This window comes from Trachinotus anak, unplaced genomic scaffold, assembly GCF_046630095.1.
Source record: "Trachinotus anak isolate AG129_WGS33_773 ecotype Australia unplaced genomic scaffold, CSIRO_AGI_Tana_v1 ptg000007l, whole genome shotgun sequence".
NCBI classification, from domain to species: Eukaryota; Metazoa; Chordata; class Actinopteri; order Carangiformes; family Carangidae; genus Trachinotus; species Trachinotus anak.
This window is the reverse complement of record NW_027273858.1, coordinates 23,189,002-23,207,254: the sequence shown is the minus strand read 5'-3', so window position 1 is coordinate 23,207,254 and position 18,253 is coordinate 23,189,002. Positions and strand designations below refer to the sequence as shown.

The 18,253-nt window shown below is 38.6% G+C and overlaps 1 protein-coding gene and 1 long non-coding RNA gene across 4 annotated transcripts in view; one reads left to right on the top strand and one right to left on the bottom strand.

Annotated features, from left to right (window-relative positions):
- LOC139623341 (uncharacterized) overlaps window positions 1–18,253 on the bottom strand; it is a 343,520-nt gene that overhangs the window by 21,011 nt on the left and 304,256 nt on the right. The window lies entirely within an intron of this gene.
- Window positions 8,758–17,885, top strand: LOC139623338 (uncharacterized). 3 transcript variants are annotated; one of them, XM_071481492.1, is made up of 7 exons: window positions 8,758–10,661; window positions 14,903–15,128; window positions 15,359–15,487; window positions 15,918–16,135; window positions 16,242–16,395; window positions 16,477–16,586; window positions 17,090–17,885. In XM_071481492.1, exons 1-7 carry the CDS (start codon window positions 10,596–10,598, stop codon window positions 17,417–17,419), a joined length of 1,233 nt encoding a protein of 410 aa, XP_071337593.1. In that variant the 5' UTR covers window positions 8,758–10,595; the 3' UTR covers window positions 17,420–17,885. The 3 variants fall into 3 exon arrangements, with proteins under 3 accessions (XP_071337593.1, XP_071337592.1, XP_071337591.1); XM_071481491.1 differs by lacking the exon at window positions 8,758–10,661 and adding an exon at window positions 10,693–13,141 and having other exon boundaries at window positions 13,359–15,128; window positions 17,090–17,882; XM_071481490.1 differs by lacking the exon at window positions 8,758–10,661 and having other exon boundaries at window positions 10,693–15,128; window positions 17,090–17,882.

Sequence of the window (18,253 nt, the reverse complement as noted above, 5' to 3'; positions counted from 1 at the left end):
TTATTGGTTCACAGTGACCCTCATTCCTGCAGCCAAAACACTTCAAGGCCCCAAAGTTGACAAACACCACATATTCAAAGTCATCAGCCTTCACACTTAAACCTAGACGGAGGTCCTCATCTTTTTTACTGAAGATCATGTGAACCTGCCATCTGTGAGAGACAACATGTTTCACCAGTGAAGACCTCCCTGACCATCCTGACTGCAGCCTCTTGAATGGGGAGACAATCTTTCTGTGTCTCGGCAGTTTCTTCAGAATCTCATCACTGGTGAATGGTGATATGTAAGAGATCATCACTATCTTTACTGGTGTACTCATTGGTGAGACTGATACAAAGGTGTTGTTGATCAGTACACTGCTCTCAACCAGTTTCTTTCTTTGCCTTTTCAATCTCTTTCAAAAAAATCACGACTGCACTGTAAATCTGAGCACCTGATTTAACACTGCTGCAACCCCCAACTCTCTCCAAGACCATACTACACTAACCACTAACCAGCTGTAGGGATTAGGATTTTATCTTTATCTTAACCATACACTTTTTGATCCAGCTAATACTATCACTTAAGAATTCGACAAATTAAATAAAGAACACGATTAGAATTGTCTTGAATTTAATTGGCTTTTTTGTCTGAGCAGTTGCTCAATTTGTGGTAAATGAAGACAGCTTTCCTTTTAGCTTTTTCTAACAATTGGCTATTGTTAGAAAGAGTGATGTGGTTGTGTAAATAACACTGGGAGACATCGAACAAAATAGTTGAAAATATCTCTTTTATAGATGCTTGTTGAACAGGTTGTTTGATAAAGTTCTTATTGGCCTTTTACTTTTTTTTTTTTCTTTTTTTTTTAAAGTTATTTTTTTGGCCTTTTTAATGCCTTCACTGGATAGGTCAGTGAGAGAGTGACAGGAAAGTCAGGGAGAGAGAGGGGACGACATGCAGCAAAGGGCCGCAGTCCGGACCCGAACCCAGGGCCTTAATGGTATGCGCTCCACCAGGTGAGCCACTGAGGCGCCCCATTGGCCTTTTACTTTTTATTGCACTGTGTACAGTGTATTTGAGTCAACTTTTCTTCACCTGGTTCTGTGTCCAGTGCAGCCTCTCTGCCCTGCTGTTTGCTCCGCGTGTGTGTGTGTGTATGTGTGTGTGTGTCTGCACCTCGTGCAGAGAACAGAGAGCAGAGTTAAGAGCAGAGGAACAGTGCAACCGTAAATGATAAAATAGAAAATAAATATATGTCTATTTTCTATTAAGGTTTTGTGGTATTTTAAGTTAATGTTTATGTTGCGGCTGGCTGCCATAAATAAACCAATGTATGGGAAATGACGCGTTGACTTAAAATAGTCTATAGTATAATAGTAGACTAATCACTGCACCCCAAGCATGTGCACAGACAGACCTCTGATGGTGTTCAAGCACCTGCCTTTTTGGCGTCTGATCAGATAAGTGCTATTTTTACAATACTTTTTTTATTTATTTCTCCTTTTCTAAGTTTATATTTAAGTTATTAAATTTGTCTCGTGGTATCAGTTCTCATCTAAAAAACATGTTGAATTGACCAATGACTGTGTTTCAGCAGTCTCCACAGTTAACCTACACAGACTGAGAGGACTGCAGAGCAGCGCTTTTCACTGACCTACCTTCACCGGTGACAACCAAGTAACAAGTGTTTGTCCTAAGCCTTGGTATTGTTTGTCACTGTTGTGAAATTAAACTACTATTAAAACAGCTCAATACAGACCAATAGCAACATAATGCTCCCTGTACAGGGGTACACAGTGTGTTCCTTGTACAGTACACAGAATACAATGAGCCTAATTGTTGCTGCATTCTAGTTTGGAAGGTAGATTGGTTGGTTTATCATGATTTTATATAGTTAAAGACCAGCTTTTTTCAGTTTTACATCAACAAATCTTTATTTGTTGAGACTGAATTATTATTTTATAGACAAATCTATACACATGAAAATGCCCTAAAACACAGTGTGTATTTAATTTAATAATTATGAGACGAATGCCCCCTTTTCCCCTTGAGCACTTACCCCTCAAAATGTCTGTGCATGGGCCTGCTGCAGCCCTACAAAAGATTCCACCAAATCAGTCTTACCTTAAAAAATTGAGGTTTAGGTTCGGGTTGATTATTCTGGGCTCTCCTCCTTGACGTACACGTTGTTGGAAGGCAATGTCCATCCATCATCCAGGATGTCACAAATGTCCTTCAAAGGTCCTGCCTGCTCACTGTGTCCTCTTGACCTCCTCCTGCCTGCTGACTGTCATTATGGCCTCCCTCTGCTTCAACAGCACATAAATGTAAAACTCACATCACCCATACTTTCCTGTTCAGTATGAAACCTGCAGGACAGCCACAGAAAATACACACTGCATTATCATCTCTGAGTCCTAATTCTTACAAGTTTCCTCTGAAAGTAACGGTTAGGTCCATCTGACTAATGTATTATTGTATATGACATCATCAGATGATTAATACTGAAACATCAGTTTTCAGCAGCATGTTACTCTTTGAACTACTTTATATAGAGTTTTATATAAAGGGTCACCAGATAAATCTGAAGGGTTGTCAGATGATAATTTGGAGAGGAAAGAAGAAAGAATAATACCGATACATAGATCTGTTTTCATTTTTCAGACTTTTTCTCTATCTTTGGTTTTTGGTGAGATGTATCATTGGAACATTTAGTATTTCACTGAATGTTCAAATAATAACACATATCTCCAAAAATCAAACCATGTCAGAGCTTTAGAGGGAAAATCACTATTTGGTGGCACTCATAGACCCTGTTAAAACCTGGGATTAACATCCATCTCTGGTGATTCAATCACAACCAGACTGCTCTAAGTAGAGTTGTGACTGTACCCAGGACATATCGAGGACACATTTGAGATCCGATCACTCAGACCAAACACTCTGGGCCACATGGCCACATTCTTTTAGCAGTGTGAATGCAAATGCGTCCATTGCCACTCAGATAACACATGGTTAGACATAGAACAAATATTATGTAAGACAGTCACATTTCAGACTTAACACCACCAATATGACAGCCTGGTGGAAATTCCATCAAATCACAAACTCTATCCTTACACCATCTAACCTCACCCCAATATGGAATAATCCAGACTTTCTTATCAATAAAGCACCAATTTACTTCTGCACCTGGGTTGAAAAAGGAATCACACACTTCAAGCATATCTTCCATAATAATAAACTGGCTTCATTCAATCATCTGACCCGATAAGATACTTCGCTCTCTAAATGCAGGTCTACTTGTGGTTCCCAGAGTTTGTAATAGCAGAATGGGGGGCAGAGCCTTCAGCTATCAAGCTCCTCTCCTGTGGAACCAGCTCCCAGTGTGGGTTTGGGAGGCAGACACCCTCTCTACCTTTAAGATCAGGCTTAAAACGGGCCTGTTTGGTATATTTTGGTTTGGCTTATAGTTAGGGCTGGCTCGGGTATGTCCTGAACCATCCCTTAGTTATGTTGCTATAGAGCTAGACTGCTGGGGGATTCCCATGATGCACTGGTCTCTCTCTCTCTCTCTCTCTCTCTCTCTCTCTCTCGACTACTTTATGCCATTAACTTTCCCCCGTAGTTTGTGCTTCTCCTCTCTCTTTCTCTCTCTGTCCTCATTCTGCAGGTATCTCTGCCTCTGGAGCAGCAAAATCCAGATCCACCACTACTCATCATTACTGTTAACCACTGTTATCTGTCATTATTATTGATAACACCATTACCTATACAGCTGTTCCTGGTCTCTCTCTCTCTCTCTTTTCTCCTCTCTCCTCCCCCCACCCCCCCTTTTTTTTCTCCTCCTAAACCCAACAGACGGCCTTACCCTGTAAAGTGCCTTGAGATAATGTATATTATGATTTGGCGCTATACAAATGAAATTGAATCGAATTGAATCTGACCAAGAAGTACGGCATTGAGAGCGACCACTTCTTAGAATACTTAGAACTTAAATCCTGTATACAAGCAAAATGTAACATAACAGTCTGTAATCTGGAACTCTCATTCTCAACTCTCATTCTCAAGTCTCCATACATATGTACTCCATACAACTCACTACCTTGGGCAAAAAATATTTAGAATGGGATTCACTTCTGAAATTTGTATCAATTGCACCCAAAACAGCCCAGACACCTACATGCCACCTGGCACTGCACACCCATTCACCAATTTTGGAAAAAAGTCATACGATCACTATCTGCCATCTTTGGCTGCCACATCCCACTTTCCCCCTCACTCTGCTTATTAGGAGACACGTCAGCTATCAACATTAACACAACAAACAGCAGAACCCTCCTCATTGCCCTAGCCATCGCTAAGAAGACTATCCTCATGAACTTGAAATGAAGGAACACCACAACACTCTGGAAAAACTTACTCTCGAACATATCTCTCTAGAATATTCATCAACTCACAATAACAGCCCGATATCAGAACCATACCCCACATGGCAACCTTCATTAATTTTCTACACTACTGATTTCTTCCTCGTACGTCATTATCATTATCACTATTAATACTATTGTAAATAAGCAATAATTTTTGTTATTACTATTATTATCACTATTATGATTATTATTACTTCTCTATTGGATGGTTCCTTTATTTATTCAGACATACTCAAGTATTATACCTTGAAATTGTTCAAAAGGTAAAAGACAAACTGAACCACCACAGCCATTGATAAACTCTATGGCCTTGTTCATTACCTGCCAATAACATGCGTCTTACAAGTAGACAGATGTAAAATGAACAAATGAGCAAATGAACACTTGTGTATTTAGCCGGTCAGACAGACGGGTCCATTGTTAATGTATGTGTGTGTGTCATCTGTACTTAGTGCTGTCCACCTGTGATCGGATCACCCCATCTCTACAACAAAATCCACCAGTCTCACTGCTCACAACTGATCACCCATATTTGAAAGGACACACTATCAGTTAGCCAACATTAGCTAGCTAAACTGTAACTTGGGCAAAAGTTAACTAGCTAACATTAGCACTCCTACACAAATACTTGACATAATCAAATTCAGATTCTCTGGTGGTGAGAAAGTAAAGTGTCTTAAACAAGCAAGATCGTTAACCACTGCTACTTACATTTACTTTCATCGCACAGACGGTGAGGTGACACGGTGCACGGATGCGAGTGCTTTGCAGGGCATGTGGTTGCAGGATGCTCTGAAGAGAGTGAGGCAGGCAGATCAAAGAGGCGGCGCGAGGTTTTGATGTGGGAGAGACAAACAGAGGAGACTTATCGTCCAAATTAAGAAAAGGTATGAAAACATTTTTCAATGTAGAGGTCACCAGGTAGCCGAGTGGTTAGTACGTATAGCATGTAAGGTGATCTTCTTATCAGCAGAGTCGTCGGTTCGACTCCCGACAACCCCGACTCTTTCGTGCATGTCATTACGTCTCATTTTGCCCCTTTTCTGTCACTCTCTACTGTCCTATCTAATAAAAGCAAAAATGCCCAAAATATTTCTTTATTTCTTTTCCATGCTGATAAGCGGCATGGAAAATGAATGAAAAAATGAATGAATTATTTTCTCCGTGAGAAGTTTTCAAAAGTTCATTTCTGCGATACCTAACATTCAATGTGTATTTAGTAAAGCCATGTTTCCTTGTTAAAGGGAAGGAGTTTAACCCTTCCCTTGCCTTTCCAAATGGTCGTTTCAATGAGACATACAAAAATACAGTTAGAAAAAGTAATGATGACGTTGCTGCTCCATAGACACTCTAGACATGACAGCAGCAGAGAGTTATTCAGATCATCAGGGAAAGTGACAAATCAGTTATTGTAATTTAATTTATATAATTAGTCCCATGCTGCTATGCAGGCAGGTGTGTTGCTCTGTGTCTCTGTAGTTCTGAAACTGTCTCGTGATTCAATAACAGGTTTTTAGGTTAGTATGCCTTTACGAAAATGATGAATGTAATTGTGCCTCAACCCTGAAATCTAGTGATATAATTTTGCGTATTTGGTTAGCATAATTAAAGAATATATGCTGAATGTGCCTCCAGTCCATTAAGTCGGAACATCAGAGCACAGTTTGTATGCATTACAATCGTCTTTGAGCTTAAAGATTCTGTAAAGCAGAAAAACATATGAGTTCTAAGTTTGCCACACCACAGAAAAATGGCATATCAAACCCCCTGCCAAATTTGAATGAATAAAAATATTGCCAAATATGTAAAATTAGGTTTGAAACTTGTGAAAAAATAAGCAGTATTATCAACTCTGGAATGCTGGGGCGTGTCCGCTGGAGGCACTGAAACCACGCCCACCGTCAGGAGAGCTTCCGTATCGCTTTTAACGGTCTAACAAATTTATGCTGAAAGGAACCATGACACAGTTAAAATGAGCTGCTGTTGAACTTGTGATTATTCATTTCTGTATAACATTACAACTGCAACAGCTAGAGGTGCTATGAGAACGGCTTTTTTTGCAAAATAAAAAGGTGGCATTAGCAATGTATAAAATACAAATATGTAAAAAATTATATAAGAATGCTATTAGAAAGTGGAACAATTACATAAGTTGACGTATATGTCTAGCCCATATAAATATCTATGTTTATGTATACATAATGCTTATGTTGTAGATGTGTGTTACATAAATATAGGTATATCCATCCCATCTATCTATCTATCTATCTGATAGACACATAGATATATAGACACACACACACACACAGAAATATATTGTTAACATATATGGTTGCAACACCTTATACCATATAAAAATAAATCATAAAGGTATTTTTAATATATGCTCACACACAAATTTTACTATGGGTGTTTCATATATGTTATAAACGTATATCTTCATAAACTGTATATATGTGATAAAAGTATATCCCCTGATAACTAACATATATGGCAACATCATTCTTGATATAGGGACATATGTGTCAGATAATACATTTCTGTATGGGAAATTGTAATTTCGGGGACTGACTGAATGACTCTCTATTACCCCATTTGAAACAAGAGTAAAAGGCAGCAAAATGAGTTTGACTGTGGAATGATGAGTGGCTGAACTGGCATGGTAACTTTTAAATGTGATAATGTATTCATATGTCTCATGTTCTGACATGATGGGTGGAGTGCTGGATGCACCACCTTGCATTGACAATTTGCTAATAATCACAGCAAATGAGACAGTTCATGACATCACTGACATAAAACCTCCATCAAATGACGCCTCCATATGCCAAGCCGCCCAACTTTCCCACTCCACCAGGGGTTGTCACTGAGGATGATCTAATAGAAAAATCATCCATCAACTGTGAGGACTGTCTAAAGCAGCTATCAACATTCCTCATATTACTAGTGCAAAGGTACCCATGCAGGTGCAAGGTATCTCATGTGGAGTGCCGATGCCTTCCCCCCTTTGAGATTTCTATCACTTCCAGGGGATTAGCAAGCATCATGGAATGGGTGAGTAATTGAAACCTTACTATACTGCAACCAAGATGTAGGCTTAAAATACAATTTATTGTATTTTATGTCAATTTATTGTCATTGTATTCTTCCAATAGAGAATGTTAATTATGGAAGTTGTCTCAAACGTAACATATATATGTATATTGTAAACTTTTTTGACCCAGACAAAATGAAGTACAAAACATGAAGTGAATAATGGTCAGGATCAACAGTTGTGTGATTTGTGTTATGTATTTGAGTTTCTGAGGTCGGCATGACTCCCTTCTTTTAGATCACATTGCACAGAAAATCACTCAGATTGAGTGAATACTGATGAGAAACACCAGTTATTATGCGGTCTTTGTGAAACAAATCAGTTTCTGAGGTCGGCATGTATGTAGTACTACTCTTAGGTCACATTGCACAGAAAATCATTCAGACTGACTGAATACTGATGAGAAACAACAGTTATGCGGTCTCTGTGAACTTTTCAGTTTCTGAGGTCGGCATGTATGTAGTTCTACTCTTAGGTCACATTTCACAGAAAATCACTCAGATTGAGTGAATACTGATCAGAAACAACAGATATGCAATCTTTGTGAAACTTTTCAGTTTCTGTGGTCGGCAGGCATGATTCTCTGCTTTTGGGTCATATTACACAGAAAATCATTCAGCTTGAGTGAATACTGATCAGAAACAACAGTTATGCGATTTTTGTGAAATGTTTCAGTTTCTGTGGTCTTCAGGCATAACGCCTTGATTTTAGGTCACATGGCACAAAAAATCATTCAGACTGACTGAATACTGTTCAGAAACAAGAGTTATGCGGTCTTTGTGAAACTTTTCAGTTTCTGAGGTCAGCATGTATATAGTACTACTCTTAGGTCACATTGCACAGAAAATCATTCAGACTGACTGAATACTGTTCAGAAACAAGAGTTATGCGGTCTTTGTGAAACTTTTCAGTTTCTGAGATTTGCAGGCATGACTCCATGATTTTCGGTCATATTGCACAGAAAATCACTCAGACTGACTGAATATTGTTCAGAAACAAGAGTTATGCGGTCTTTGTGAAACTTTTCACTTTCTGAGGTTGGCATGAATGTAGTACTACTCTTTGGTCACATTGCACAGAAAATCATTCAGATTGAGTGAATACTGATCAGATACACTAGTTACGCGGTCGTTGTGAAACTTTTCAGATTCTGAGGTCGGCAGGCATGACTCCTTGATATTAGGTCACATTGCACAGAAAATCATTCAGACTGACTGAATACTGTTCAGATACACTAGTTACGCGGTCGTTGTGAAACTTTTCAATTTCTGAGGTCGGGATGTTTGGAGTACTACTCTTAGGTCACATTCCACGGAAAATCACACAGATTGAGTGAATACTGTTCAGAAACAACAGTTATGCAGTCTTTGTGAAACTTTTCAGTTTCTGAGGTCTGCATGCATGACTCCCTGATTTTTGGTTACATTGCACAGAAAATCACTCAGATTGAGTGAATACTGATGAGAAACACCAGTTATGTGGTCTTTGTGAAACTTTTCAGTTTCTGAGGTCGGCATGTATGTAGTACTACTCTTAGGTCGCATTTCACAGAAAATCACACAGATTGAGTGAATACTGTTCAGAAACAACAGTTATGCGGTCTACGTGAAACTTTTCAGTTTCTGAGATTTGCAGGCATGACTCCATGATTTTCGGTCATATTGCACAGAAAATCACTCAGACTGACTCAGTACTGTTCAGAAACACCAGTTATGTGGTCTTTGTGAAACTTTTCAAGTTTGTGAAGTCGGCAGGCATGACTCCCTGATTTTCAGTTACATTGCACAGAAAACTACTCAGATTTAGTGAATACTGATCAGAAACACCTGTGATGCGATTGTTGTGAATCTATTCAGTTTTTGACGTTGTCACACAAGTGTTGATTCTGACCAGTAATTCACTCACACAGAGACATTTTCAGTTGACTGCCCTCGAAATTTGGTGTGTCAGACCTGCAAACCTCAGAAACTGAAAAGCTTCACAAAAATCACACAAGTGTTGATTATGACCAGTATTCACTCACATTGAGTGGTTTTCAGTTGACTACCCTCATAAATTAGTGTTTCATGGCCGCAAACCTCAGAAACTGAAAACCTTCACAAAAATCACACAAGGTTTTGATTCTGACCAATATACACTCACACTGAATTGTTTTCAGTTGACTAAATTTGAAAATTATTGTTTCATGCCTGCAAACCTCAGAAACTGAAAAGCTTCACAAAAATCACACAAGTGTTGATTCTGACCAGTATACACTCACACTGAGTGGTTTTCAGTTGACTGTCTTTGAAAATGCCTGTTTCAGGCCTACAAACTCAGAAACTGAAAAGCTTCACAAACATCACACAAGTGGTGATTTTGACCAGTATTCACTCACACTGAGTCATTTTCAGTTGACTGTGTTCTAAAATTACTATTTCAGGCCTGCAGACCTCAGAAACTGAAAAGCTTCACAAAAATCACACAAGTGTTATTTCTGACCAGTAATTCACTCACACTGAGACATTTTCAGTTGACTGCCCTCGAAATTTGTTGTTTCATGCCTGCAAAGATCAGAAACTGAAAAGCTTCACAAAAATCACACAATCAGAATCAGAATCAGAATCAGTTTTTATTACCAAGTATGTTTCCACATACAAGGAATTTGTGCTGGTGGTTGGTGCAATTGGGGATCGGGGGAATCAGTGACAGTCTAGCCTTGTTGATAAGGCTGATAGCAGACGGGAAGAAGCTGTTTTTGTGGCAAGAGGTTTTGGTCCTGAAGGACCGCAGCCTCCTGCCGGGAGTATCTCAAAGAGTTTGTGTCCAGGGTGGGAGGAGTCAGCTACAATCTTCCTTGCACGCCTCAGGGTCCTTGAGGCGTACAGGTCCTGGAGGGATGGTAGATTGCAGCCAATCACCCTCTCAGCAGAGTGGATGATACGCTGCAGTCTGCTTTTGTCCTTCTCAGTGTCAGCAGTGTACCAGATGGTGATGGACTCGACGATGGAGGTGTAGAAGTTCACCGTCATTGTCCTTGGCAGGTTGAACTTCTTCAACTGCCTCAAGAAGTACATCCTCTGCTGGGCTTTCTTGATGAGAGCTGTGTGATGATGGTTCCCAAGAAGCGGAAATGCTCCACGGTGGCCACGGGGGAGTTGCACAGGGTGATGGAGGTGGGTGGGGCTGGGTTCTTCCTGAAGTCCACTATCATCTCCACTGTCTTCAGAGCGTTAAGCTCTACACTGCAAATGATTTGGTTCTTACCAAGACAAAAAAACTTAGATTTAGAAGTGTTAGATAATTTCTCTTGTTTTAAGACTTAATTTCTTATTTTAAGTGTTTAACTTTACACTATAATCTTATATCAAGCACAACCTTATCTTTTTTGTCTCAAATAGGCAGGAAATCTTAAAATGAGGAAAATAACTGTTAAAATAAGATACATTACATCTTTCTCCCAAAGTCTCATCAAAATGAATCTTGTTTTAAGATTCAGTAACAAACTCAAGTTGCTTGATTCAAGTCACACAAAAAGCATCTAGAAACAGAGTTTCAAGCATTTGATGACCAACTGGCACAGGGAACACAAAACAGGAAACAAGCAAACTCGGTCACCCAATACATAATACACAATACAAAACACACCCATACATACTTGTTCCTCCTCCGTATTAATGTCTGTGGGCAATAATGTCACAAAGACTATATTTTATTGGCACAAACGTATTGTATTTAAAACTAACTGGAAAATAGGAAATGCAGTCAATTAGTTCTTTTACAAATTCTGTAGCCTGGGCAACATTGGGAACTGCCACCTCATATGCCAGCAACTCTGGACTCAGATTCAGTGTTTCATAACGCTGGTACTCAAAAGTAACAAAAGAGGAATCTATCATAAAGATATCTTTTGTCAGTCCGAACACTGGGAGAGCACCATCTACATCTACAATAATCATAGACTTCCCACTAATGTACTTATTGCCATTGAGGATGTACCATTTCACCGAGACAACAGATTGCATGACCTCTATGTCTAAGAAATCTTTGACTTTTCTCTTAACATAATCAATATTTTTGACAGCTGAGACAGGCCCCAATTCTCTTTCACTAGCAAAAATTGGATGCTCAGTGCCTATTTCATTTTGACAACATTCGAGGAACTGATTATGGGTTGCGAGCGATTTACATACATTTTTGAAATTTAACTTGGAAGCCCACTGCTTAAAATAACTGCTTAGCTTCGAATCGCATACACATACTTCTAATTAAAGGACCAAGAGATGTGATTTGGCTAGGTAGATGTAGCATGTAATGCTGCTTGGGAATTACATTGGCTTTAGAAAAAAGCTCTTTGAACTGATGCAGATGTTGCTCAATCATGCGTCTGAGCCGCAATACAGTTTCTAACGAGATAACAGGAGCAAGGACAATTTGAACAATCTCAATTAACTGAAGAATAAATTTGACGTACTCATTGTCCATATCATTCAAAAGAAAATGTAATATTTTTAGAAGTATTAACATTTGTCCACATGACTGTTTTAATTTATTGTCATTAGCAGCTAAAGTGTTGACACTAATAGGACATGGCTTATCTCGTATATCTAGAGGTGAGTAAGGAAAATTTATAATAGAGTTAATCTCATCTAATTCTATCTGTCCTGACAGAATTAGGTGTTTTAATACAAGCTTTATTTCCATTGGTGCAACACCTTCAAAAATAACATGCATTATATCCTGTGGAGTTTGTTTGATCAGGTCAAATGCTGGAAAATCAACTAGTCTGCTTCTTCTGTTAATCCCGTAAGTGGTTTTGAGGGATGCTTTCGATGTTTCTGTGCTTGCTTTGTCTATTTCAAGACACTGCCTGATGTGCTTTTCCAAAGTTCTTTCAGCAAACTTATTCTCCTGAAAAATACTTTGCATATTCTCAAATGAGCATTCACAATGTCTACATTTCCTATAAGCAAAACCGATACCTTGTTTAAACCCAGCAAGGTCATGTTGGGCAAGTGTGTCTCCACATAAGGCTATCACAGCACCAAACAGCACAATTTCACCATTTGGGGTTTCAATCCTAACACCATTGTAAAGAAGTGTCAGATCTTTTAGGATTCTTTTTAGTATAACATCAACACCCCACTGAGAAATATCACTTGCCTTGGCAATAGCAAGGAGTCTTATTGCTGCCAACTTGGACCAAAATTTTGGATCGATATTCCCTAAAGTATAATAAAACATCAGTACTTTATCTGCAGAGGCATGGGGGCCTAAAGGGTTACATATTTAAATTTCATCGGTGTACAATAGTATTTGCAATGCATTTGGCCTTTGAGAATATAATGGATGGGATGTAAAAAGGGCTCCATCAGTAAAATCATACAAGAATCCCTCTCTACTTCTTTGTGGTACAGTGTTCAACATGGTGAAGATTCTAGAATTGGTCAGTAACTGCTTAAGACTTTGAATGAGTGGTACATAGTAAAAACTTTTGTTTCTTAAGGCCATGACCCTTGAAAGACCACACTTTACCCACCAGCATCCTCAGTTCATGTCCTCCAACGGTCCCAGCTCAATGACGTCAGTGATATCGATTACCCGCGTGAATAAGGGAAAGAGGCTCGTTACATTTGTGAAGGAACAGCGACTCACAGTCAGTAAACTTTATTGAATTGTTAAAAATTACTTGCCAAAAATCATATTTTAGAGCAGATTGTTGCTGTGATGGTTACACCCTCGATGGTTAACGTTTTTCAAACGTCTTTCACCGGAGTAATTGCATAGCAATCTAGCTAAAGTTAGCCTAGCTGTTGTGCACCTTTGCATGCTAGCCTAGCTACTAACGAGCTCTGTCTGTGGGTTTTTGCTAGATACAGTAGCCAGAGACGCGGTAGCCTACTGCCTGTTAATGCTTCAGGAGCTGATGAATCCAGAATGGATATTTTTGACGATGCCACTCTATTGGTGTTGGAGAGTAAGTCAGAATAAAGTTTATATTATGTATTGATGCTGTTTACAAGAGTGCACATTATTAGCTGAATATATTAGTTGAAATTCAACATTTTTCTGCTTGCTGGATTTTTCTCAACCTTTATGTGCTCAAATAATTTAATTTAAAATAGGCTTAGGATGAAAAAAATAAAGTAAGAGTCAGAATTACACAGCAAATATATGGTCCCAAAACCCCTGGCCATAAAAAAAAGTTAAGTTTACTTTGTTATAGAACTGAATAAATATGGCTGTATTGAGATTTTCTAATGATGTGTTTTGAGATATATGTTTGAGAAATAATAATAATAACTGATATCTGAAAAAAATACAATTCAATTTCTGATTTGTTGATGGATCAAAGTCGTGGATCAAATGTGCTGATTAATAATTTAAATGAATAAATTAAATTAATTAGTTAATTTAAATAAAATAATATATTACAAACACTGAACTTAATGTCATAGAAGTAGCTTAACGTTTAATGTCCAGACTTTGGCATTTTTACCCTTGCTTTTATTTGGGACAGGCATCTTTGTGAGATAGTTTTGTAATTATTTTTACTGACTTTACAGCAATTGTACAAGTAGGAGGCTTTATAGCACAGACAACTAGATAAACAATTTACAAATGTGTTGTAGCTCAGAGGGACAGATAAATGGCACCTCTTTAAGTTGTTTGTTACTGTAGCTTCACTAGCTTGGCATTGCTTCATCTAAAGATAGGTATTTGTCATATATATTACAGCTGCCAGTGTTGATGAGGAGGCTTTGAAAGGCCTTAGCCGGGATGACCTGAAAGATCTTTTTCCTGGCCCCAGAAATTTTCTGAAAAGAAAAAAACTCTGGGAGTTCATCAATCAAAATGTAAACGCAAATTGTACCATATTATGGTCCTAATGTATTTTGTTTCCATCCTACATAGTGTGAAAATACCACGGACCAAGATGCCAGCACTTGTAGTGAAAGCGGGATTATGCTCTCAACTAGTGCCATGCCACCATGCCAACCTCAAGCCTCCAGCCCCATATCTGCTGAGAAAACAATGAAAATGACAGACCCTCCAGAGTATGTGGTCTACACAGATTCAGAGTTAGAGATGGTTAGAGAGTCAGTACTTTTCATTGCTCTGCAATGGAAAGGAAAAGAACAAGATGTCAAAGGGGCTATGTCGCAGACTTGTAAGGAACACAGTCACCAGCATGGTTGCAATCCTGTGTGCTAGTGCCATGGGGAAAGAAGTAAGATATCCCTCCAAATTGGAAATGAGAGCCATGTCACAGAAGATTGTCGACTATTACCCTATGTTACGTGATGCTGATACAAACATGCCATATGTAAGTAATATTTTTTTTATTTTTCTAAACCAAAACTGTGGGCAGGTCAGCAACAAGACAAACAACTTATCTAACATTCTTTCACCACAGCTGACCATCTACACCAAGATGTACAAGCGATTACAAAATATGAGATCCCCAAGAAAGAGGCAAGGCTCCATACCACAAAGAGGAGCGGTGAAGACGGCTCTCTTCAGCATGGACAACCGAGACATGGAGACAGATACAGACACAAGGACGGACACGAGCAGCTCGAGTGATAATACCATACTTCTTGAGAGCAATGAGGACACCAGCGAGGACAACTCCAGTGCAGGTGTGCAAATTGTGGGCAAAAAAATGAAATGGTGCACTCATACAACTTTTTTCTGTCTAAAAATGTTTAATCATGTAATGATAAATGATATAGTTGTCCACACTTGTTGAACCAGAGTTCATGGCTAGGCATGGCTGCACTGTGTTTATATATGCCTGTCTTTGCTTGTCATCATGCTTATAATTGTATTGAGATTTTTTTCATTATTTCTCAAAACGCATCCCCACTAGTACCCCCCTCTGTGCCAAGGAAGCCAAAGAGCGGCACCAAAACCTCAGTGCTGCCACCCGAATCAGCCTCAGGCTCCTCACCCAGGACTGTGATCGCTTCACCAACCACACCTGCAAATGATGTTGTTGGTAAGCCCACCTCAGCACACTTCGCAGCCTGTTATCCATGATAATGGCTTTCAGAGTGGCAAATCAGAAATTATTATTTGATGAGCACACTTTTTTCAGACAAATCAATCAACTCACATTATTTATATTAATGTAAACAATATCAAATTACTGTATTGCATTGCCCTTATTTCAATTAAGTTAATTGATTTGATTTGGGTCAACAATTACTTAACAAGTAAACATTTCTAACATTCAAGTATACTTATTTTATTTCCTTTCCTCTGTTTTTCCTCACGTATTTAAAAATTAACTTCTTAACATTTTTTTCCTGCTACTGTAAGTTTCCCAAAAAACAGTGCACTGGATTTTAACCATGCTTTGTTTCCCCTGTGTTGTTGTTAAAGTGTTAGCATTGAAATGTCTCAGGTCTGTTTTTTTGTCATTTCAGTGGGCCAGGACAGTCTGAAGATGCAGGCTAGGCACTACAGAACCTTGAGCAACATGTACAATAAGCCCAATGCAAAACCCAATCAAAACGATGTTGCTCAAATTTTGGACCTTGAGTTTGAAGCCAGACGGGCTTTCATTGATGCAGATGTTACAAGGGAAGAAGACCGACCTGCAAAAACCTTTGAGGCATATCCATGTTTGAAAGATGTTCGAAATGTATGTTTATTTTTACTGCCTAGACTTAAATTACTGTGTATCCATCTGTGTTCTGAATTTCAGTGCATTGTCAATGGTTGAATAACTGTGCACAATGCTGTCTTAGGCAATGGATGAGCTACGGTGCATAGTAGGTGTCACCAACAGCAGATACATTGAGGAAGTGAAAGGAAGATGGGCAGACTTCTGTGCCAGGGTGCAGTTCTACGGGGTGTGGAAGAAAGTCCTGAAAGCCCCTTTCCCCTTGGATGTCTGTAGTGGTAAGTTGATTTTCCATATGCATGTATGTATTGATATTTATACCAAATTCAAACTATTCTGTTCATCTTTCTATTCTTTAGTGGATTTCACTCTCGCCCTCTTCAATGCACTCCCATCCCTTTTCCCCTCATCAACTTCACCACCAAAGAGGCTTGGGAATAGCTGTGAGGCACTTCTTCATACCCTGAAGGTAAGAAAATGTTTGTGTTGATTCCTTACTGTTCTCTTTGAAGTGCCATTATTTTCTGACATTGTTGTGCTTGTTCACAATCACAGATATTACCTAATTTGTGCAAAAAGGCGAAACCAGAAGTGCCTCTATTGTCCCTCAAATGGTGTTCACAGAATACCAAAACATGCTTCAAAACCTTTAATTCATTCATTCATTCATTCCAGAAACATTAAAAATATACCACCCTGCATCAGCTTTTAATCTATCCTTAATTCCCACACCTTGATCAGTCAAAGAAATGTTTTTTGTTTTGTTTTTTTAAACACATGTCCCCCCTGCCCCACTGTTAAGTAATTCATGTTTATTTCTTCCAGTCTGATAAGTCAGTATGAGTTTTTAAATGTGAATTTAATTGCTCAAGTCAGGTTGCAACCTGATCATTTAATCTAAAAATGATCATACACTTTCAATACATTTTTGTCTTCTCACTCTCTACACATTGTTCTTTTTTTCTGCTCCAGTCAGGCGAAGACCCTACCCTGTACCTGGAGAAGCGTCCTCTCTCCTCCCCAGTTCTGCTGTTTGATGGATCAACCACCATTGTGGCTGTGGGTAACGTACCTGTGACCACCCTCCCGCAGGAAGATTTCTCAGAAGGGATGTTGGTGTTAATGGCATACTACTACACGCATTTAACATACCCTAAATGTGTTGCAACGCTCCTCTCTGTTATTCAAACAGAGGTAATGACACCATCCACGATCAAGATGCCACTAGTACATACAAGAAAGCAATGGCTGATTGGAAATCATTCATTGATCAGTAGCATTGCCAAGCCAGTTGAGAAGTAGCTGAGTGTCAAGCGGTATTTTGTTATGACAGTAGTTCTTGTTACCTCTGCCTTACAATAGTTTTGTGTATTCCACAACTTTATTACAGTGTCACTTGGTTATTTGCTTAAATTACTCACAGGGGTCCCAGCAGATCTTGAGTCTAAGTTTTACCTCATCGAGGTCTGTATTTCAGGATACGTTCATTGAAAAATGCTGATACATAACTGAGAGGTTAGAGGAGAGATTTGTTTTTCTCTCTTTTGTGGATTGTGGAAAAAATATATTCAAATGGCTTTGTTGTAAAGATTGATTTATTGTAAGAAATCATAGCAACCCTGAGTAACTGCTGATGTGGAGTGTTAAATAAATGTTGACCGCTCTTATAAGTCATTCTGGTTGTGTTTTCTGTAGAAACTATTAAGATGTATATTCTCAAAATAAGGACAGGCATTAGGTTTTAAGGTTTAGTTTTAAGATTAAGTAGCCTTGTTTCAAGATAAACCAAAGTTTAGTCATTCTTCACTAATACTGGGTATTTTTTCTCTTAATTTCCATTTTTTTTAACTAATCTTCAGCTTAATTTGCTAAAAGTAAGAAAACAAAATATGTAATTGCTTATATTTAGCATATTTCACTTATTTTGAGGCTGTAGAAAGTTACTTTTTAAGTTATCTCATCTTAAAACCAGCATTTTCTACTTACCTTATACTTATATTTAGTACATTTCACTTATTTTAGGACTGTAAAAGTTAAATTTTAAGTAATCAGATCTTAAAACCAGCATTTTACTTACTTTATGCTTATATTTAGCTTATGTTTTGGCTGAGTTATGAGGGCTCAAATTCAGTGTTT

Excerpts from the sequence above, each read along its gene's own strand:
- LOC139623338 (XM_071481491.1), top strand. The coding sequence starts at position 14,630 with ATGTCAAAGGGGCTATGTCGCAGACTTGTAAGGAACACAGTCACCAGC. Across the intron at positions 15,129-15,358 it reads CGAGGACAACTCCAGTGCAG|TACCCCCCTCTGTGCCAAGG; the intron begins GTGTGCAAATTG and ends CATCCCCACTAG. Across the intron at positions 15,488-15,917 it reads ACCTGCAAATGATGTTGTTG|TGGGCCAGGACAGTCTGAAG; the intron begins GTAAGCCCACCT and ends TTGTCATTTCAG.